The sequence below is a fragment of the Barbus barbus genome, assembly GCF_936440315.1.
Source record: "Barbus barbus genome assembly, chromosome: 24".
NCBI lineage: Eukaryota > Metazoa > Chordata > Actinopteri > Cypriniformes > Cyprinidae > Barbus > Barbus barbus.
Window position 1 is genome coordinate 21,298,325 of NC_136752.1, and position 24,647 is coordinate 21,322,971.

At 37.1% G+C, this 24,647-nt stretch overlaps 2 protein-coding genes across 2 annotated transcripts in view; one reads left to right on the top strand and one right to left on the bottom strand.

The window, feature by feature from the left end:
- Positions 1–1,189: 1,189 nt before the first annotated feature.
- ankef1a (ankyrin repeat and EF-hand domain containing 1a) lies at positions 1,190–6,901 on the top strand (the record flags this gene model as incomplete). Its single annotated transcript, XM_079375684.1, has 9 exons — positions 1,190–1,544; positions 1,961–2,160; positions 2,496–2,645; positions 2,763–2,886; positions 3,499–4,327; positions 4,640–4,866; positions 5,149–5,318; positions 6,187–6,327; positions 6,749–6,901. 9 exons carry the CDS (start codon positions 1,190–1,192, stop codon positions 6,899–6,901), a joined length of 2,349 nt encoding a protein of 782 aa, XP_079231810.1.
- A 4,154-nt stretch (positions 6,902–11,055) lies between these two features.
- LOC306843942 (saccharopine dehydrogenase-like oxidoreductase) overlaps positions 11,056–24,647 on the bottom strand; it is a 47,542-nt gene continuing 33,950 nt past the window's right edge. The window contains exon 11 of the mRNA XM_079375689.1: positions 11,056–11,509. Within this exon, the coding sequence (XP_079231815.1) occupies positions 11,337–11,509 (173 nt within the window). The 3' untranslated portion in view covers positions 11,056–11,336. The remainder of the gene's footprint in view (positions 11,510–24,647) is intronic.

The following is a 24,647-nucleotide window of genomic DNA, read 5'->3' on the forward strand; positions in this document are numbered from 1 at the left end:
ATCTGACATTTTTAAGTTTTGTCTCACTACAGGCATTACAAAACAGTATTATAATTATGCAAATAAAGTGTATCTGACTGCTGTGCAATCAAATTTTCGGCACAAAATGTTTTCAGAATCATAACTTCTTCAATGCTGATATATATTGGATATACAGTATATTTGCAATGCTAACTGTTAATTAAAATATTTTTCACAAATTTCTTATTGTGTTAAGTTTTTTTTAATTATTGAATTAAATTATCCATGACTTCGACTTAATGGTGAGAGAACCATATCCAATATGAGCATGGCGCGAGGAAGCCTCTCTTTGTGATAGATGTCACTCATATAAAAAGTTACTCACACGCTTGAAGACATTGCCATGAAAACTGATACGCCGTTTCTAGTCAGGCTACTCAACCCAGGTCAAGTGATCACGTAAAAGCGCGGTAATTCTATCTAGGCCGCTTCTAAATAAAAAAGAGGCGGGATTTACTTCTTCAAGAAGCTTTTTAACAGTTCACGGCGTGCTGTTGCCATAGAGACGCACAGCGAGCTCAGAGAGCGAGAGAGACGCTTGGAAACAATGTAACATTTACTTAACATAGTGTGGATTTCAGAACCCAAAACAGGTAAGAGAATATGATTGTTGTTTGACACTGAATGTAGTCTTGTGAAATGTGTTTATCAGATATACAGCTGTATTGTTACCAACTTCTCCAAAAATCTCCAAATTAAACCGTAAGGTGCAAAAAGAAGAAGAATAAAACCTTAGGAAAATCGGGTTCCAAAATTATCACATGGTCGAAAAAATTGTTTTTATTGAATATTCATGTAGGAACATTATTTGCACAAAAAGAAATGTGTTTTTGAAAAATCGTGTACATATTAAAGTTAAAGGGCATCAGACCCTTGGGTAAGTCGTCACCTTTAATAAAATGCTCATAGTCAGTTACTTTTTAATGGATTACATGATTATATACTCACACAATGGAAGTAAATTATTCATAATTTACTGTTTCATATACTGTTCTTTTTTGCTTTTAAATTTTCCTTTCTCAAGGAAACTCTTTCAGCCATGTTGTGCCCTACTATTGCACCTTGATTAAAATTTCAAGTGAAATGCATTTAAAACGGGAAAGAAAACAGGGGGAAAAACCCTACAAATGCTATCTTAACTTTTTTTTTTTTTTAGATTTTTAGGTTCATGATGTCATGCACCCTGGCCAAGGGAAGGCTTGAAGTTTTGCAGATCTATCGGCTACTGCAGTCTGTCCAGGATGGGGATAAGCTGTACATAGAGAAATTAATCAACATGGGTGTTCGTGACCTCATAAATCTCACTGAGCCATGCGAGGGGAACGGGGTCCTGCACCTGGCATCGGTGGGCAACAAACCCGACATGCTGGAGTTCCTCATAGCTCAAGGTGCCCGTCCAGACATGCAGGACAGGAGGGGGCGGACACCCCTGATGCTGGCTGCAGAGCTCGGATATGACCGTATCGTGTCTCTATTGGCCAAGAACAACACAGACATGAAACTTGTAGACAAAGATGGGAAAGGTCATTTTTTATTATTTTATTTTATAATATAGTTTAACTGCCACTTTTTATCCATTGCTGTCCATATAAATATGCATGCAAGTGTTATAAGCTTCTGTCAGTGCCGGGTTTGATATCAATGTACTGTATAGACTTTATCTGTGAATACTCAATTTTATTTAGCAATATACAATATTTATCTTTCTCGCTAGGGTTAGATATTAATAAGGCTTCCAGTATTTGACACCTTACCAACAATTATTCTTCATAAGACAATTTAACAGCAACCACATAGTCAACAGGGATCATCAATGACTGGCAGCATCCTGCCATTTTGGAGATTTACTGTATGCAGATCTAATTACAGATCAGGGCACATCCAGTAAAACTAGTGTGTAAACTGATCTGAGTAATCCCTACTCTGGCTTCTCTCCCAGGCTTGCTCTTCTACTGCATCCACCCTACAAAAAGGCACATGCGCTGCCTCCAGGTGGCCCTAAACGGCAATGCGGATGTCAACAATGTTTCAGAAACTGGGATGCCAGTTTTCCTGCTGGCCTGTGAACAAGCTCAGGACTGTGAAGGAATGTGTCTCAGTATCCTAGAGAGAGGAGCAGACCCCAATGCTGCAAATCAGGTTTGAAAATGTTGGATAATTCATAAATGAACTCCAAAATTGAATGTGTAGAATACTTCAAATCTTGTATATTTGAAGTGTCTGTGTATATATTTGTATATACACACACACAGCCACATGTTTTACTTTAAAGTATATTTAAAACCATTTTTAAATAATTAAAAGAAGCTTTTACATCTTACCTACATTTGATTTTGCAGCTTAAACTGATCTTCAAATGACATCCTTCAAAGCACTTTGAGCTCACAAATCATGGAATTACACCAACTAAGTAAACTCAAGACTGCTGATGGGTTGGGTGTTTGTATATTGATTTTGCCTGTATGATATCCCAGGAAACTGGTCGGACAGCTCTGATGGAGGCCACCAGAGCAGGAGCAATAGATCTTGTGAGAGCCATTCTCAAGAAAGGAGGAAACGTCAATGCCTTAGATAAGAAGCAATTCCATGCAGCTCACTTTGCGGCTGAAAGAGGCTTCTTTGAAGTGAGCATCACTTCTGTTGAGTGATACAATTTGCTGTTTTTGAATGAAACTTTCCAAGCATTTGGCTATAAGCTTACGTATTTCTCCAAGTGATTATCATTACTGCTTTTTTTCCAGATCATTACGGTGTTGTCTGCATATGCAGCAGATTTTGGAGTGGTAACATCAGAGGGGGATACAACGCTGCACTTCGCTGCCTCTGGTGGCTACACAGATTGCTGCAGATTTCTAGCTCAAAGAGGTAAATCAGTTTATTTTAAGCCAAACAGAATCATTAAACCTGGGGAGAATAGCTGCTTATAACTATTTTTGAGCAGATTGCTGTAAATTCTCAATGAAAAAAGGATATAAATAGTAAAACAACTGACTATACCTGAAAACAACAAAATAAGGTATAATTCTCTGTATTTTTTATTTTTCTTTATTGGTTGTACATTTACTTTAGTTATATGCACCAAATTAATTCACAAACTTGTAATGAACAGTGCTCATAAACCGGCTATTGTCAACAAAAGAGAAGCTTTAAGGTCCCACTTCGGTTTTCTTCTGAAAATTAAGAAATTAAGTAATTTTATGATTGTTATTATATTCTTTTTCTTTAATACTTGATTTTATATTATTATAATATTTCTTATTTTGTTAAAAAAAAGATTTAGTAATAATAATAATAATAATAATTAAAAATGTGCAACCCTCCCAAAAATTAGGAGCGCAATATTTATTTGAAAAATTAGATTTTTCCCAAATCCTGCAGCCCTACCATAAAAGCAGTCATGCTTCTTGTTATGCAACAAGCTTAACTTGATTTGAAATATTATATTTGATGCCTTGAAGATTCAAATTCCTACTTTAGGATGCAATCCCAAACTGAAGAACCAAGAAGGTCTGCTTCCCCGTCAGATCGCTAAGGACTGTGGTCACAAAGCCACCGTCAAAGAGCTTAAGAAGGCTGAACGACTGCATGGAAAGTTCTCAAAAGGAGCAGGTGGCACAAATGAACCATGGGCTTTGACGCTTCACGACTGGTCTCATGAAAATGAGAATGCACTGAGAAGTGCTTTCGAGTCAGCATCAGACGGCTACATGGGAATAGAAATGGTGTCCAAAATGACGTTTGTGTCTGTTCTTCAGGACCTTCACACTCCTCTAGATGATAAACAAATTCATGCTCTTCTGCTTGCTCTCGATAAGAGAAGAGAGGGCTTTATAAATATAAGTGATTTTCTAAAAGGTCTCAAATATATTCCAAAGACATATGTTATGGCTTCTTATGGGCCTAAGAAGAAGAAGGCAACCAAGGCAGGAAAGACCAAAAAGACTAAGTTCAATGCACCTATGCCCATCTGCACTGTCCCGCCTGATCTCATTCATCGGCGTGATGATGGTGGGCCACCGAATTTTATGATTGAAAGTTACCAGCATGCTACAGACACCCACAGATATGATCGGGACCATCGACCAGGACATCCTATCGAAGATGATACGGCATGGTACATCGATGAGCCCGAAAAGACATACATAAATATGAACTACTGTGTTAAAACAGGAGATATTGAGTCTCTCAGGTTGGCACTCAGCCAAAAGATTCCTGTAGATGTGAAAGATCGCTTCTACAAGACACCACTCATGGCTGCATGCGCAAGTGGTAACTACGAAGTGGCAAAGTTCCTTCTTGATAATGGGTAAGTTTAATGTACTTACAAGAACTGACTTAAAAGGATAGCGAGTTCACCCAAAAATGGTGATTTACTCACCCTATTTTCATTCCAAATCTATGATTTTTTTTTTCTTCTGCAGAAGATATTTTGAAGAATGTTGGTAACCAAACAGTTTGGTTCCCATTGACTTAGAAATCAATGGGAAATACAAAGGAAGTCAACTGGAATCGAAACAGTTTGGTTACCAACATTCTTCAAATTATCTTCTTTAATGTCATACAGGTTTGGAATATGCATATTTGTAAAAATGACATCCAAACGATAATCTCACCACAGGGCTGATGTGAATGCATGCGATCAGTTCAGCTGGACACCTCTACACCACGCCTGTCATGCAGGACAGCTGGACATCATACAGTTGCTGCTGGAGGCGGGAGCTTCTGTGGACACGCCCTCCCTCAATGGTTCCACTCCCCTAATGAGAGCCATTGAGAGCTGTAGGCCGTCCTGTGTGGAGTACCTCATCAAAGCTGGGGCCAAGGTCAATGCAGCAAATAAGACAGGTAGTGTTCCCTTACTAGCAAAGAACTATTATAATACAACTTCAACATCTTGATAGTTGTAGAATATCATAAATCTATTCAAGTGTGCAAACCATGAACACCTTTTCTGTTTCATAACCATCTCAGTCCAGACTGTTTGTACGTCATTCCCACAATGCCACCTCATCTTTGCTGGAGGAATCTTATGAACACCCCTGATTTACAGTGTATTAAATCTCTGAGATTGATCAACTTTGGCTCTGCTGTCATTTGAGTCAGAAACTTTTAATCTTTTAATTGCAGAGCAAAACTGCTTGGACGTTGCCCACGCTTATGCAGACTTCAGGGTGGTGGATTTGATCCAGGCTAAGATTAATACGCTACCCAGACCTAAGGAGAATAAAAAGCCACAGCCTGTCAGAGTCCACCGCAAACTAACGCCAGCCTCAACCCCTGGCTCTACAAAAGAAAAGGTAGAACAAGTGTACTGTATGTAACTCAACATATTCAACATATGGACGAGCCAATAAATTCCTGACAAAATCAAGCCCCGCACTTAATTTTTTCTTCATTGAGAAGCTATTTTACCTAGCTATGCATTACAGTATTGAATAAAATCTTAAAACATAATATGAGACCATGGATAAATATTATTTCTCCGTACATATAATTTAAAGATTCAAGTTTTTTGGTTTGATTCAATGCTACAGTAGTCCTGGACTTTATACTGACACCAGTGGCATGGATAAACAGCATCAATGATGCTATTGTATAAATGTGCTATTTTGCATATTTTTTATCCATGATAAATTTATTCTGCCACCATAAGTGTCTCATAGTTGTAGGTTATCAATGCAATATCAATATTCATTCTTATGTAGAAACATGTTTTTTACATTGGGGTTTTTTTATTGTTCCCCACATCTGTAATGCTACCTTGGGTTTTGGAATGGTGCTATGAAAATAAAAATATATTATTATTATTATTATTATTATTTATTGAATTTTTCTTCACTACATACGTATTTGGCAAGTACTATTCACAATAATTCTCATTTTAAAATCGCTGTGTCATTTCAAATATAAAACTGAAACAGCATAAGAGCTGAGATAAAAACCATCTGGTATGGAAAATGAGATGACACAGCAAATGAAAACCCAAGCAAAAAGTAAGTAAACGAGTCTAGACGTGTCACATTACCCCCCAACAAGGCCTTGGCGGCTTCGTGACTCTTTAATGTGCTCAGAGAAACTCTACTGAACCTTTGTTGAAAGTCACACCATTGTCAATGTGTCATCACGTCCACTCTTGATTACGGTGTTGGTGCTTTATCTTCTCAGCAGGGCACCGTTCCCACTCCTACAGCCTCCTCGAACTCAGCAGTCAAGAAAGCAATGAAGAAAGACAGTGTTATCGTGCACAGCACTCAGATCACTACAGGCAAGCTCAACAAATTGGACATCAGTTTTGTGCCAAGAACGGTAAGCTGGACACCATTCATAGGTATACGCACAGAGAATGCATCCTTATTCTCACATACCTTAATTTCAATTTTCAATACCAATTCTCAAAAACCCTTTGAAGTACATGGAATACCTTTTATATAGACATTTACATTTATGCATTTAGCAGACGCTTTTATCCAAAGCGACTTACATTGCATTCAAGTTACAGTTTTTACATTTTTATCAGCTCTTGCTTTCCCTGGGAATCGAACCCATGACATTGGCGTTCCTAGCACCATGCTCTACTATTTGAGCTACAGGAAAGCCTGAATATAGGCCAAAACTACACATTTTCAGAAGCATTTTATGCAGATCTATCTATCTATCTATCTGAAGCAGATAAGCAAATTTATTTTCATTGGGCTATGATTTCCTTTTTTCTTGCTATTTGTTGTAGACATGGCAAAATCAGCTGTCCACCATCGAGCTGATGGATAGGAAAGCAAGAAGGAGGCAGCGCTTCAGTTTTGAGGTGGACTTTGATGACTTCAAGATGCCATTCAATAAAAACATTCAGAAGAAGTCTGTGGAGTTTGTGCTCACTGACTGAAAGGTAAAGACCTTGTCTTGTTTGAGATTAAAATGTAGACATATCATTGCTTGCTAAGGCAAACGCTGTTATTATTATTGCACATTTTTTGGGTTACGGATTTGCACAGACCCCACAGAACAGAAGTAATAAACTTTGGCATGTCCTCTAACTTTTTGTTAAGTGATCACACAAACAATTTCCACCTGGCAGATAATAAAATGGACAGGAAATTCCATAAAAACAGGGACCTGGGCCATCTAGACACCAGATTCTCGATTCTCTAAAGGAAGAAGTCAAGAAATTTCTTTAGATAAATTGTTAAAAGTTTGTAAGGATGTTCTTAAGTGAAAGTCCTAAATATCTTCTTAAGATCTTCTTAGATGAGCACTTGCCATTTTATATACAGTAGTTCTTTTGTCCTGAATGTTGATGAAAACTGTTGTAATTATAAAATTAAAATTAAAAACTAGGTTCCTGTTTAAGTCGATTTTGCAGTTGTTACCGTTTTAAAATTTTGCACAAAGTCAATGCACACATGATAATACCTGATCATTGTTTAGATTATCAATTACTTTTGTCACCTCAGAGTACTTGTGCACATCCCTAGAATCATAGCTTCAAAATTTTCCATGGGTATCAGCACTTTAGTTTAGGTAACATTCTAATATGCAGTCTGTTTTATGCTGTAGTTACTCAGGGATTAATACCGCATGTCTCACGGCTGTTTCTCTGTCATATCAGAGAGGGAGGCCCGTTAAGTAAGATTGATTATGTGTTTAGGAGAGGCAGAGATGAGAGCTGCTGCCTACATGCTGGCATGCAGTTTGTCTCCTCCGTGTCTCAGCGTCTGTCGGGCATGCTGAGTACAGGCCTTTCACCACAGGCAGCTCTGCGCAAAACCCCTCATGTTGTTTATCTCAGAAAACCCAGCGATTCTATCCACATGCTTTAACAAGAATCGGATACATTAACTGCTGATTAACAATGTCTGGTATAGTTATTGTAGAAATGTGTGATTGAAACTGACTAGTAGAAAGACTTGCAGTTAACGCTGTTTTTATTTTCTATGCTTTACAGATTGAAGTGACGTGCACCAGTTATCGCTGGCCTCAAGGCAGATTCTAGATTCTTTCTGCTGCAAGGAAATGCTTGGATCTTGGCCATCAGATGGCGCAACAGTGCTAACATATGAACAGTGTCTGGTTTGGATGGCTGTTCCAAGATCCTAAGGGACTATAGTGTTAAAGCTCAGCACAGTACAGTACTGTAAAATGGCAGCCAAAACAATTGTGATTGTTTAGAGTCGAATTTTGAACTTCCTTAAAATAATCATGTGATGGAAGTTTCATTCAAAATTTACAGGTATAGATTGAATGTGTTACGAATCGTAGCTGCCATTGTAAGTCTTTTTCCATAAACAGTCTCTCTGATTTATTCCCTGATGTATTCTGTTAGTTTAAAAATCAATAGAAATGTACCACTAATGAATGTAAATGATTCTCACAGTGGTAAAGAAATAAACATCCACATCAAACCAACGCAATAACACGTTTACTGTAACCGCAGAGTCAGTAAGCTCTGTTTAAAATGTCAACAGTGGCGTCTGAAAAACAGAGATAAAGTGTATTGTATTTGTACAATGTGGATCTGATTAAATGCGCTCATGTCTGCTGATACCAGCGTTTACCACCGAATTAGATCATTATATTGCTATGCTTTCAAGATCTGTTGGGCATGGTTACATAACAAAATAAATGGTCAAAACCAACAGCTATAGTGCGATAGTGTGAGTGTGAACCCGTCAGTGACATTCATCCCTGTAGATATGGGTAACGACACAGAGCAGTGTGGGGTGAGTCAGGGATGCAAATGGAGGAGTGAATTTTTTATAAAATCAATGCTCCCGGCTTTAGTGTAAACAAGATCTTTCAAGAGTGATGAGCACGCACATGCAAATTGTGTTTTCATGTGCAGAAGTATCTGCATTTATACATGAATGTCGATTAATCTCCATTGATGTTGTTTTTCATCATAATACTCGTGTACATTGTTGAATTTAATAGGATTTGTCATGACCACAATTAAAGGGTTGCTCCACCCCAAAATTAGAATTTTGTCATTAATCACTTACCCCGATGTCGTTCCAAACCCGTAAAAGCTTTGTTCGATTACTGTTGTTGAATAAAGTTGTTATTTTTGTTTTCTTTGCGTAGAAAAAGTGTTCTCATCGTTTGATGGACTATTTTGATGATGTCTTTCATGCTTTTCTGGGCCTTGACAGTGTTATTTACTTGGCAGATAATGGGACAGTCACAAGCCTCCCGGTTTTCATCCACAATATCTTAAATTGTGTTCCGATGACGAACAAAGCTTTTATGGGTTTGGAACGACATGGGTGTAAGTGATTAATGACAAAATTTTCATTTTGGGGTGGAGTAACCCTTTAATACACACTGTGCAAATAAATATATATAATTATTAAATTATTATTTATTAAATTATTTTTTAAATTAAAATTTAAAATATATATTTTTTAAAATAATTTAAATAATTTACTATTATCAATATATAAAACTGAAATTAATACTGAATAATTAATACTTAACAAGGGCACATTATATTGATCAAGACATTTATAATGTTACAAAATATATCTATTTCAAATAAATGCTTTTGAACTTAATTTCATCAAAGAATCCTAGGAAAAAATAGCAAAATATTAGGCAGCAAAAACTGTTTTCAGCATTGATAATAATAACCATTATTAATAACTAAGCACAAATAATAATTAAGCACCAAATCAGCATATTGGAATGATTCTGAAAGATCATGTGAAACTTAAGGCTGCTGAAAATGTAGTTTTCAGGAATTACAGGAATTAATAACATTTTAGAATATATTCAAACATAAATATATAGAAACAGTTATTTTAAATTGTAAAAATATTTCAAAATTGACTGTTTTAGTGTAGTTTTGATCAAATAAATGCAGCCTTGGTGAGCATAAGTGACTTCTAAACTAATTATTACAATGTATGTATGTGTTATTTTTGTAAATTTTGTCATGTAGTACTGTGCTAAGACTTTGTTTTGCTCCATCTGAAATGATATGTCTGCCCCGTCCACATTGTTTTCTGGGTTGAAAGTCTTTCCTTGCAGCACTGCAGTGTTTCTACTCATACACACCCCCACACCGAGCTTACTCAGCGTTCTTCTTCCTCCTGGGACCAAAGGGAGACAGAGAGCTCTGGCCAGGCTTGGCCTGTGCTGTGTTTGTGTTTTATTCAGTGCCTGTCACAGCTCTGCCCCACTGCCAGAGGCCACTAAACTGAACACAGCCGGCTAGGTCTGTCCTGACACAGAGTTAAGATGTTCCTGCAGACCACTAATTCTCAGTTCAGGGACTGAGAATCTGCATACTTTTAACTAGGCAGAGAATAGTAATATAAACATAGGTATTAGTGCTGTTACAATATCACAGGGACTGTGAATTACAGTTTAATTCGGTGTGCTGAATACGCTGTGACTGTTTTATTGTAATAAGTCCCCGGATGCTTTTATACAGCAACTTTCTTACACATAACTGGTGAGGGGTACAGTCTGTCATTCGCAATAATTGATTACTGGTTTATTAGGGTAATTATTGTAAGGTGAAGGAACATGGAGATGTTCACAACCTGTGAACATAGTGCTAATATGGAAAAACCATAATTAAAGCTGACTGGACACCCAGGCTGCATTTATTTGATCAAAAATACAATACAAACACTAATATTGTGAAATATTATTACCATTTAATAAGCCCACATTTTCCTACCAGCAGCCTTAAGTACAGCTGCTGTCTTTGTAGAGTAAGGGATTGTTTTGGTTTGATTGCCTTACTCAAGTTCCTCTCCCAAGGTGTTGGTGTACAATTTCAGTCGATAGAAAACAATGGCAGAAGTTCAAGTACCTTGCTGTTGAGCATTTTTCTGCAATTAGACTTTGCATTTGGCTTCTATTCTTTGTAGCGTGGTGTTTTTGTCCACTTTTTACTTGCTGCCCTTAGTTTATTTTCATACCCACCCAGGGGAACTTGACAAAACAACACAAATGCAGGCACAAAAGACATTTCCAGGTTACTTTCATTGGTTTTAAAATTAGCAAGAAATAGTCTCGAAACCAGTGATAATTCAGTAACACAGTGAGTAATTTAATCACCACGGTGGTCATTTTACATTTGAATCAGGCATATGCAAGAGCGCTGTTGAGGATGGCAGACATTAATCTTTAATCTCACAACCAGATGCTGAGAGGAAAGAAATTATATTGTCTTGTTGTCATTCCAGCAGTCTGTGAAAAAGCAGTTTTTATGAACCCTCCAGGGATAATATCACTAATGTATGACTGTGTTGTAGTCAGGTCTAACGCACTGGGGTTGAGCGGCATGCAGTGTTGAAGTAAGTGCCCATATATCAGTGACAGGGTTCAGAGGCTGAGAGTGTGGAGCTGAGCACTGCGGAGCCAGCAGGGTGAAGCTGGCAGAGATCTGCTCTGCACTCCATCGATCTGGCCGAGCTGGAGTGGGTCACGGTTTCAGCACTGGGCAGCTTCATTTTCACTGCAGTGGAGGCGTCTGCTGTTTCACCTGTGGGCACAAACGGAGCCACATAAACACACACGCACACAATCTTGCAAGCTGCGGTTCATTAAGATGCAGAAGGCACCAAGGTACTAGTTTCCCTCTGAGCAGCCCTTAAGGGTGAGATCTGCCAGTAACACCCTGGTAACATAAAAATGCTACATCAGCTCTGCAAGAGATACTGTATGTATTGCAGACGTCAGACATGACTTTCTGGGTCCAGTCTTGTGCTCTAGAGTGTTTCCTCACCGTTTTTGTTTCAGGTAGCCCCACAGTTCCATATATAACGCTCAAGTACACAAATATGTGAAACAAATATTCTTGCCAATAAATGAAAATCGAGGCGCCATTGCGTCTGTTCAGTGTCGCATGATAGGAAATTTCAATATGTTGAATGTTATTCAATAAACAGTGCAAGCCACAGTGACTTGTGAACCAGCTCTTTTTACTGAACCAGAACGATCTTGGAATCACTCGTTAACTGTTTGAATCAGATTTACTCACTGAAACATTCAGAACTGTTACTCTCAAAGTGAACTCGCAGCTTACAGCTGACTCCCTCAATGACACTGAAAATCATTTTTTAGTTATATAAGATTTTAAATAAACCAGGAATCTGTGTACTGCATGTACTGTGATACACACTTTAGGTTCTTGAGACTGAAATTTGGTGGTAAAACTGTAAAGTAGGTGCATATTTGAGCCATGATCAATATTTCACTTTGTTTTAACAAACAGGTTGAACTATTCTAACAAAATAGAGTGAAATTTACATGGCACAAATACAATCACTACAAAGCCATAGTCAGTGGAATCAATGGCCCTATATGGAATCTGTTTTATTTTCCCCCCATTTTTAAATTTTTTTTTAATCCATTTGAAATGTTAAAGGGAAAGTTCACCCAAAAATTTAAATTGTCATTAATTACTCACCCTCATGTCATTCCACACGGAAGACCTTCGTTCATCTTTATTTTTGTTTTCTTTGCGCACAAAAAGTATTCTCATAGCTTTATAAAATTAGGGTTGAAGCACTGATGTCACATGGACTTTTAATGATGTCCTCACTACATTTATGGGCCTTGACGTGGTAGTTGCGTTGCTGTCTATGCTGGGTCAGAAAGCCCTTGGATTTCATTAAAATTGTCGTAATTTGTGTTCCAAAGACGAACAAAGGCCTTACGGGTTTGAAACAACATAAGGGTGAGCAATTAATGACAGAATTTTCATTTTTGGATGAACAATTTCTTTAAATTCAACTTTAGTAATCAGAAAGTATGTCCAATTGACTGAAATAATGAAACATTTACAATTTATCTAATTATCAAAGTTTTAATAAAAATGATCTTTGTTTTTTTTTATATTCTGCGCCACACATTCACACCGAGTCACACAGAACATACAGGCTTCATATTTAAATGGAAGTCTTTTTGCATTTTAATATTCACAGACACTAGTCCATATTGTGGTTCATACCATATATCAAAATAATGCCCTACTCTTCTGAAAAAAAAGTCATGAAATTTTTATTGGATTTTATATTAGGTTTCATTAAAAAGGAACTGAAATGTGTTAAGACATTCCCTACACAAATAATGATGACGTTAATTTCAATTAATTATTTTAACATTTTAACAGCCCTAATATTTTTTTTCTTAACTTTCTAATTTACAGGTTTAACTAAGAAACAAATTACCACCAGGAACCTGCTTAAGTACCCTTGGTTGGGAAACACCTTCCAACAAAAAAATATATCGAAGCACAAAGAGAAATGTCATGGGTGAATCAGAGTATCATTCATCAAATGCGTGTGCATTATGACACAATGTGGCTTGAGGACATCCATTTTCACCTGTTCATACGTTTTCTACATGAACGTGAGCATCCCTGTGAAAAAAACGAAGCTACAGGTGACGCATGGAGAGAGAACCCCCATGTTTCCATGGCAACGTGCAGGTGAAGGCATCGAGGACTAATCTGGTGTTAGATCTATGAAGCTTAAGCATTGTTACAGCAGTCTTCGCTTAAATCCATCACACACACTCATTCACCATCACTTGTGTTCTACTAAGCCTAGAATGAAAATGATCAGAAGCAGGCAGGTTTGACTCACCAACCAGAACGCTGCACTACTCACAGCAGAAGAGAATGAGCAAGAGACATAGAAGTTATTGCACCATGTGTAAGACTGATAGCTTTCATGACACGCTGCAGTCTTCCCCACTTCCAAACAATAACACACAGATGTTATAATGCAATCAGCTGAAAACGTTCATTCTGTAGCAAGATTCAAATCTGCATGTTCTAACACTGTTTTTTTTTTTTTTTTTTTTTTTACAAGGCCTGATGTCCTTATTTTGAAAGTGTGGTCATTACGTCTGCTCACTGGACACATCAGATGTCATCATGCAGTAAGAACAACTCATCTGTTCCACAGTTCTTCCTATGATGCAAATGAGCAAGTGCATCACTGCAAAAATCATTGTCTTAATTAGTATTTTTGCCGTTTTCCAGTAAAAATCTAAACATCTTTGGAACAAGATTCATTTACCTGAGAAGCAGTGTTGTGCAACATTTCGATTTTATTTTTTTTCAAATTTGAAGAAATTTATATCACTTTTATTTCAGGATCAATTTTGAACTCTAAACAAGAAGCTGGATTCCAATTCAATTCAAATCGATCAATCAATCAATCAATCAGTCAATCCATCCATTCATCCAATTGATTTTGTAGACCAAGTGTCACTGTTCTTCCACTCATATTAATTCAAAATTCAACTTACTGGGTGTTGTAATCAATTCTGTTTGATTTCCAAATGAATTGACAAAGGGCCAGTTTATTAAGAAGTTTTCAAAGAATATATTTCATTTTAACAAATAATAAGGAATGTTTATGCTTAAAACATAAGTTCAATATATGTTCAAAATTATACACAATATTAGCCAATTTAAAAATAATAACAAAAAGTTAAGATACTGCAAAATTCTCGTTTTAAAGATGTTTACTGAAAACCACACTGTAAAAAATAAATGTATTTTTACAGAGAAAAAAACAGAAGAATTTAACAGTAATATCACATTTTGATAGGTACTGGGAAATTCCATAAAAACGCATACATTGACACCAATAGCCTACTTTTTGTCAGCTATTTAACTGATTATAATATGTGTTACTGGAAAACGCGTAATTTGCGGTGGCACGGGTGAGACGTCCCCACCACGTTTTGCCAAGGAGCGATTTTGTCCCCAGCACTTTTTGAAACACCTTGCTGCATGAATGTAACCAGAGCAGAGCATATCATTCGTTAAAGAGGCGATCAGGCGCAGGAATGTGGTTTTTCTGAAAACATACTGAGTCCTCGTCGCCGACGTACTAAGACCGACGGAAAATGAAAAGTTGCGATTTTCTAGGCCGATATGGCTAGGATAATAATAAGGCGCAATGATATCACACAGCGCCGGAAAGTAGTCCCCAGCTAGGTAACTATAGTTATGATATAGCCGGGGACTAATTTAAATTCTTACAATTGAGATGTTTAAATATTCTCTCTCTCTCTCTTTCTCTTTCTCTTTCTCTTTCTCTCTCTTTTTCTCTTTCTCTTTCTCTTTCTCTTTCTCTTTCTCTTTCTCTTTCTCTTTCTCTTTCTCTTTCTCTTTCTTAAGGGACCAAGATGTAGAATTAATTGGAGTTGTACCTGTTGGTCTGTCCAAACCCTTGTATGTGGAAGACTTGCAAAAACTTATTTATTTACTTATTTATTAATTTATTAAATGGAATAAGTTTAAATGTTTTAATTATTTCATATTTTACTACGTGTTAAAACCTAGTGATACTTTTAAGCAATGTATGTTGGTATTGCTGTTTTAAGTTTGTAAGATTGGTGTTATTTACAACAGAAACTTTATTGCGGTACATGAAAATAGAGGGGGACAAATTAATATTGATTGTCTGTAATAAATTCATTTTTGTGAGTGTGACATATTTACGTGATACACTATAACTAACAGCCTTAAAATATCACAGATTAAAAAAAATGGTCATAGCTTAATGTAAAATTGCAGCTGTAAGCCATAATCATGATACCACATGTATGATATATTTCAAATCATTGCAACTCATTTTTACAAGTGAAACATTTAAACTTAGGGTGGAATTTTTAAAATAAAGTGCTGTGCATGTAATTAAAAATTATGGTCCATTTCAGTTCATTTCTTAAAATATTGGCTGACACAAGTTGTTGCAATTTACAGTCGAAATCTGTTAACGATTTAAAATTGATCTCAGTTTACAGTCAAAACATGCTTTCTTAAGTAATGGGTTTACATGTTATGTATATATATAGTCAAAACTGGTTTATTTAAGTAAATGTTTAACCATGTTTTTACATACAATTAAAACATGTTTCATTAAATAAGGGTTCTAAAATGTTATTTAAATTTTCAGTCAAAGAATGGTATTTAATTTAATGGTCTCTGCATGTTTCTTAATTACACAGACAAAACATGTAATTTCAGATTACACTATAAACATTTCATTTATGGTCAATGTACCATTTATCACGTTGCTGCGTAAACATGTTACTTCAGTTCATGGTGCATCACCGTTATTCCCATTAATAGCAAACGTTTGGCACCCTGTGCTGCCATGCATTGCATCTTTTTTTTTTATGAGTTTTTTTTTTTTTTTTTTTACAGTGCAAACAAAAATCAGTTGTTTGCTGTGCACACAAACATCACAGCCTTTAGTTGAGCAAATAGACATCACTACTATACTTGCACATGCATGTAGAGAGCGAAAGTACAGTACACATTCAGAAGTATAAGACGTCTTGTTAATTATCTAGAAGGAATATCACATTCCAGCCTAATGCACACAGGCATGCTCAAAACTATTCTCTGCACTATCACCCAGGTGAGAATGAAACATTTGTTTTGGGTCAACTTTGGACTGGGTCTACTTAAAACTCCACTGTGGTTACATTTGCGTACATATACTTAAATGCATATTGATGTTACATGACTTTGAATCAAATCACGTTAGGTAGTAATTAACCTTTGACCTGAGTGCTACAACCTACTGCCCAAGGGATCAATGTAACCCTTTCCTGCCCCCATAACACTCAGAAAGAGAATGACAGCAGGCATAGTTTTAGATTCTTTTATACTGGTGATGTTGCTCCTGTGCATTTTAGTGATTATCCAAACATATTAATACATATTTTTGATAATAAACTTGAATTTTGAATTTTTTTTTTTTTTTAATTACCCGTAATATTTTTTTAGATTGAATGAAAGGGTCTGAGATGAAACTACAGTCCTGTATAAAGAGACTCAATTGAATATTGACTCAATATGGATCAATATGCATCAATATTTCTTTTGACATATATCTGTGCTAAAGGGCATTTGAAAGCCTTGGTCACACACTTATCAAGATTGCCACCCATCTCAAATCTAGCCACTCATCAATTATCAGACTGAATATCACTTTCCAAAATTATCAAGCTTGCAGTCTGGCATTTTCACTCAACAGACTCAGTGGAGCAACGAAAGAGAGAAATCTGAATGAACCTCTGTGGAAAAATAGGTCACGCACGTCTAGGACAAATGAGACAGGACGTAATGAGCAACTAGAACAATATCATCTGCTGGAGTGACAAGGCAGCCAAAGTAAACTTTTGTGTAAATGCTAAATAAAAACAGCAGGATTAAGGTCACCAGAATAGAAAATGCATGAAAAACAAATAAGAGTAATGATGAGTAATGGTAAAACAGAAGATCTAAAACAACTCGATCTTGTGTGCATATTTAGTGCAGGGGTTTTCAAACTGTGCAACATAAAAAGCTAGATTTTCTCAGTAGCAATTGACAATAAGAGTAAAAATTATAATATTTAAGAATATTAACTAATATTACTACATTATATAAAGGAATAGTTCACCCAAAAAATAAAAACAAACTCACATTCAGGCCATCCAAGATGTAGATGAGTTTGTTTCTTGTTTGGAACAGATTTGGAGAAATTTAGCATTGCATCGCTTCCTCAACAATGGATCCAATGTAGTGAATGGGTGCCGTCAGAATGAGAGTTCAAACAGCTGATGAAAACATCACAATAATCCACAAGTAGTTCACACAACTCTAGTCCATTCATTAATGTCTTGTGAAGCAAAAAGCTCCATGTTTATAAGAAACAAATCCATCATTAAGATGGATGGTTTTTACATTTCAAACCGCTATCCATAGTATTGCTTTCTCCAGATCTCTGAATCTGTTCTAATGAAGAAACAAACTCATCAATATCTTGGATGGCCTGAGAGTGAGTAAATTTTCAGCAAATTTGTATTTTTGGGTGCACCTTTTAAAGGATCATTAGTTAGAAATAACATAATAGTTGAAATGAGACTTAGGAAAATACAAGGCAATATAAAACTGATACGGTGAACAGGTCAAACCTGTTACTACTTCATGGATTTTCATCCATTTTACAAATCATACGGCTCTCTAGAATAATTGATTCTGGTTGGTCGATAGCAGCATCCTGCAGTCCAATATTTTTGTATAATGACTACTAGAATCACTTCTAGTCTATAAATAGTGCTAGTGATTCACTTCTTGTATCATTTTGCAGTCTCTTCAGTTAATAAAAAAATCTAATATTTCATGTCCATTTATTTTAGTTAAATAGGTTGTGATCAGCTTATGCACTGTAATGTACTGACCCTTAATAAAAATACGTTTCACTCACTCTAAGAAAATGTCTTGCTCATATTGCTTGTGTTTACGATGGATAATAAAATGGATAATTGTTTTATAGTAAATTTATTTTTATCAAAGCTCAGTGTACTACATTGCATATTGTAAGATAGAGCTGACTGACTGAACATCAAATGCAAATAAGAGATAAACAAATAGTTGGATAATCTTAAATAAGTCATATAACTGCAGTTGCTGTGTCTATGCTGAGACTCTCATAGTTATATTTTAGAGCCTGTTATAAGGATTCCTTTGTAGCAGCAGAGCATATACATGTTTTTATAGTAGACTGCTGAGTCACTGGTCGAATCCATTATAGAATCGTGCTCCCCCTCCTTTCAATGGCTCTCCTCCTCACTCTCTCACTTTCTTCTCCTCTCCGGACTGTGTTCACTCTCTCATCCCCCTCTCTCATTCCCATCTATACCCACCTGCTCCTGCCCCCAACTTTTTCTGTCTCTTTATCTCTGTCAGCACCCCCCTGCCCAGTTTCCTCTGTGCTCTCTCTCTCTCTCTCTCTCTCTCTCTCTCTCTTTCACTCTCCTCTCTCTGGTTTAATTAAGGGGGAAATGAGTCTGTGAGTGATGTGTCAGAGAGCAAGGTCTAGTCACAAAGAGAGTTGATAATGCAACTACTAATTCTCTCCCGCTGCCTCTGTTCCAAAGGTGCAAAAACAGCAGCAGCAAAGTCAAACGCCACAGATGAAAAAAAAAAAAAACTTCAAAGGCTTCAAAGATTCACTCAGCTTTTTTAAGCTTCACTTTAATCTCAACATTACAAAAAGAGGCAACTAAGAGGGAAAGAAATCTTCAAGAACTGCTTTGTTTCAAGTTAAGTTAAATTTCATGACAAGCAATTGTCTGTGATGTTCACTATAAATATATTTAAGAGAAAATAACTGAAGATTTGTTGGGAGCTACCTGTGTATTTAGTTATTTTCAGCATTACTCTGGTTGACAATCACAGATTGAATTATTGATAATAATATTACTGATATTTACTCAAATTTACAATTGAATCATCACAAAACATCATTTATGGCAGTAATACTTTCTCACACCATCCCTAATAGCATATTTACTGAAACTATGGCTATTAAAGTGGTGTATCACATAAAACTAAAATTATATATGGTTGAGTTGAGTTTATTCATTAAACATGCAAAATCTCTCTTTTATCTTGAGGCCTCATGGAATGTGCATGAAATATGCATGGTGGCATAAACATAAAATTTAATTTTAATGAATTATGAACACTAAACATATACAATCTGACTTCTAGGCTGCACTCAAAATTTCTATGCACACTGAAATGCCGTAATATAATGTTATGCTCTCCGCAGTATATGTATGAATGGAAGTCAATGGAGAGACAAGTGTAGTGTGACCGGCCCTTTATTGCAGGAGCACCTAGTTCAGCTTTTGAAAGTCATTCTTCCAGTTTTTAGGTGTCCTTGCTGTAGCAGTGTGTCCTGCTGGCTTTGCAGGGTTTATTTTTTATTTTTTGTTCTCCAGAGGGGTTTTCCTAATAAGTGTGTTTAGTCATTGTCACATGGCTTCCTGACATAACAAGTCAGTTCGACCTCATGCTGAGGTTATTTAAGTAAAATAGTTTTTACTTCATTGCATGCTACTCTCTGAACTGAGCAAAATAAGGATAAGTGTGAAAATTCCTTTCCTGATTGGCTTACAAGATCTGCCATTTGACCAATGGCTGAGAGCATCCTCAGTTTCTGGTGCTTGCAGTGCTGACATGCAGTAGAATGTACAATATTTTAATTTTAGTAGTCTGCTTAACATATAGGATTTTTAATTAACATTTTTTTCATCTGATTGAGTGAACGAATAAACCTAAAATAAGCTATGCTAAATTTAACAAAATAAAAATTCACCTTCTTTACTCTATGTGAGAGAAAATGCCACACATTCAGAAGATACTGTACCATATATTCCCATTGTACATCCTCAAACAATTGTTTCACTTTCACTTTTGTTTTTCCCAACAGACCAAAAAAGTTCTGGAATACTCGGACCAAATTAGATTGGACGAGTTGTGCTATTCTTGTCAACTCAACATTCACATGCTGCTGCCAAACAATGTTTCACGGCAGGAGCTAAATTTTATTTGGGCCTCTCCTCCCCGACAGATTTCTATTAAACGTCGCTGACGTCAAAGCGGACGCCATCTTTGTCGAGGGCAGAGCAGCTCTCCATTGAAGAAGAACACACGCGCATTGCCGTTGCAGCAGCTCAGTCCCTACAGAAGGGGGTTGATGGTACTTCACTGTTGAAAATCGCAGACAGACACTTCATTACTGACGGTCGTCCAGCGACAACGGGACCAGGTAAGCTTTATTTCAAGAAAGAGATGAGGAAAAGGATTTGATGGGATTGTTGCAACAGTGGATGTTTTTCAAAATGCAGTGCGAAAACTGGCTAATTAAAGAAATCCGTAACCTTTCATTTTGGGTATCCGTTTGAATTTATGCTTAATGCACTGTTCGGAGGATGTCAGATTTCAGGGACAGTCTTGTGTGGTTAACATGCATTTGAATCGTGTGTTGGATGCGGCACGGTGTGGGCGGTTTCTGCGTTCAGCACCCTGGACAGAGACTGCGTTTTCTCCACTGCGTTTCTGTCCTGAATTCACATCCAGCCCCTGCAGCTGAATTACCATTATATGTCTAGCAAAGTTTTGCGCAGAGGCGCCGTCTAAAAAATGGTTGATTTTACCAGATGTTTAAGAGACTAAGACAGGTTTTTTTGCAAAAGACCCTGTTGACGTTACAGCATCAGGCCATTAATCACTGAAATGACAGAGAAAACTAACGCCTAGTTGTTATAGCCTATTTTGCAGCAGCTTTTTATCGCAGATGGGCTCTCGTTGCTTTGCCTGCCAGATTCATTTTCTTGTCTCTGAATAAGTAATAAAGGTTCGATGGCATCGGGTGAGGATTTATCTAAAGTGATAAGCGATTGATAGTGGGGGAGGTCAATATGGCAAACTGCGCCAGAGTGGTCGAGAATTAATGCGTGTTTCAGAGAAAGCAGTGTGGGGAGAGTCAGATGGGATGACACAGAGGTCAAACTTATTTAATGGAACCGATATATTCGTTGTCTGCAGACGTTTATTTGGACCAAATCATCTCAACCTTGCCGTATGTATGTGATGAGGCAGCGGTAATTATCAGTGCGTGTCTTCCTGGTGGTAGACGATGGGCGGGGGCTTGAGCAAAGACGAGCGGGGGCGGATGCTGGAGATACCCTCACTGACAATGATTCTTTGGGCTCACATCTGACTAGGGATGGAAATCATAGAAGAATTGCACGGTTCCATAAACGATTCTTTTAGTACTTTTGAGTGTTGCCAAATAATGAGATCATTTCAGACCTTTACCTACTTTTTAGAGGCAGCGTCCTTAACTATACAATTTATTTTAAACATATTTAATTCATTCATGTATTTTTATAAAATGCCACAGACTACAACTAAACTCTACTATAACAAATAATGTTAAGTTACACGTTGTCGTATGAACAACCAGTCAGTAACTAGCCTACACTGATTTAAGTCTCACGAGACTTAACATAACAACATAACACAGAAACAGTAATTTGTCATTTGAGTCACCAGGAACTGACTCATGACTGTCACGCCGGTTTCAGACGTCGCGCTGTATGGTGCTGAGTCACTAAAAAGAACCGACTCACATGAATCATTCGATTGGGAATCGATCTACACTCGTCGCGCTGTGTGTTGTTGAGTTTAATCACTAAAAGGAACCGATTCGTATTGGTTCGGGGATCGATCTACACTTGTACGTTTTTGATTCGCTAAAAAGAACCGGCTCACAAAAGTCATTCGTAAACGTTCTACATTCAGCAGCAGTGTTGAATAACACTACCAGAGCATGTTAGTTTTATAACCACACATGCGTCTGAGAGCCGTAAACGGAACCGAATGTGACGAAAATGAATATCGAACGGCTCTTCGTTCGAAAACCCTGTGTGATGCAGATTTAACAACGCTCCCAAACCCAGAGCCATGTTCGCCTTATGACACATCCTCACGTGCAAAACACATTCTGGCTCATAGAATGTACTGATTACACAATAGTATTATCGCGTAAAATCCCTACATTAACCGGATGTCCGTAACAGCCAGAAATATCATCTAATCATCCAATCAGTGACTTGGGCATGTCAGGATACTGCAGAAGAGCTATTTTTTTCTGTCACGTGCCTTCATCTTGCACCTGCAAATGCTCTAAAGCCACGTTATTGTTTCTCATCACGATTGTTTTTGGCCATCCTCCTGTTGTTGTAAGGTTAGTAAATGCGCATGCCTTTACTGACGCACATATGAGCAACAGAAAATGATACTTTACTATAATGAGCGGAGCATTGGGTTTCGCTTGTTCCGGTCTGTATTTGTCTTGGGGCGGTTGTGAGAGACAGGTTGGCACGCTTCTGTTGTTGAATCTGATGGTTTAATGCGGCTTATTAAAGCTTGACTGCAGAGCGCAGGGCGGCAGGGATGTTCCCTGAATAAGTGGTGACTCACGCGATACCAGACCGCGATTCATCTTGATTTATCGATGCCCATTGCTACTTAATATTATAAACATACCTGATTCTATAATATATAGCATGTAATGTTAATACATAGTTCATATATATTTAACATAAACAAAAAGATACAGTGATTTATCCATGTCCTTATGGATAGTTGATGCAAGGATAAACAATTGCACCCAAAGTCTAAATGATAGGTTCAGGTTTATTATAATGTATTTTTGAGCAGCACATGTTCACAGTTTTAATAAATGGATGAGCTCAGTCAGTCAATTAATATGTCATCTGGAAATGGTTTCATCTAATCTCGACACTGGAGCAACCATAATAAAGCACTTCGCTGTCTCAATGTCTTAATTAATCACTGTATCTGAAATGTTGTGATAGATATAATGAAAAAAAGAAAACCAAAAGCTTTACCAGCAACCTGTTGCGGGAAATTGCAATGTTATTGTCAGTTGTCAGCAATTCCTTGATTTCATATTCCTAATTACATATAGCTTTTTAACACAAAATTGTTTTAGATTAAAGCACCAGCTGGGTCAAAAATGAGAACTGATTTGCTATTCCCTAAATTAAAAAAAGCAGGCAGTCTGAACAGAATCTAGAAACTAATAACATGGACCGAAGTACAAAATGGCTTCCGGATATCTCTGCGACAGTCCTGCACAAGTGCACTTGGTTGAACACTCACAGATTGAAAAAAATGGTCAAATGTGTCACAAGAGCATAAAAGGCAGAAGACAGCAATGGATGAAAAGATGAGCAATGGGAAGAGGGGGGATATTGTTGGTAGAAGAAAAATAAGCAGATAAGAGACGTCAGAAGAGGGCGGCTGAGAATGAGAGGAGAAAAGACAAGATACCCTGAAGAATTAGCTTGTATGATGTATAATGACTCCAGAAAGAAGCCCCCTCGTGGCAAACATCTCAGCCTGTAAACTCTGCCCACACATGTGGGTTTCCCCTCCACCATCTGCAAATAACAATAGTGCTGGAGGTTTCTGAAGGCGGAAAGAGAAGCATCATAAATCAGCATAAGGACTGACACTGTCCTCTCTCTCTGAACACAATTTTCAAGAGGCCACAGTGGTTAATAAGTGCAGTCTTAAACTTACTGAATAAAAGTGAGATTAAGCAAAGGATTAAGAGCTAGCTGATGTAATTTACTGTAGTTTGTACTTGCCACGTAATATTGAAAGAACTGAAGCAATGTGGTATGTACTGCATTTGACATCTAGTTTATGAAAATGTTCATATAAGACCTTATATTTGTGGCTGTTACAATGTGGAAATAGTATGCTATCATGGGTAAGTTGTTTAAAATATGTCTGTATTAATGCAGGATGAAAATGACTTTTTTACCTGTTCCATTTGTCTTTGCTAGGCATCTTAATGTTTGTGCCTTATCAGATGGACATTTTATGCATTTGGCTACTTTTGCAAGCTGTTGGTGTGAGCAATTTGGACAAATGTTATGGCATCTGTTCATTTGCTCCTAGCTGCAGTCTGAAGCCATTTTAGAATTGTAGCTCTCTCAGAGTACTGAGAGCTCATGTAATGAAGTTTTCTACAGCATGGTGCATATATATAGTGTACATAAAGGCACAGACAGATGAGATCATGCAGATGATTCATACTTTCTCAGTTTACATGTAAAGATTAGGCAATCTGATTCCATTAAAGTGGAATCGTATTTCAGTATTAAGTAGCATGCTATAGTAAATACTACTTGGAAATTCAATATTAGCCTTTGCATCATGTTTGAATATTTCTTTTCAGGATTATTTGACTGTTGACCCATGTTTGAGATGC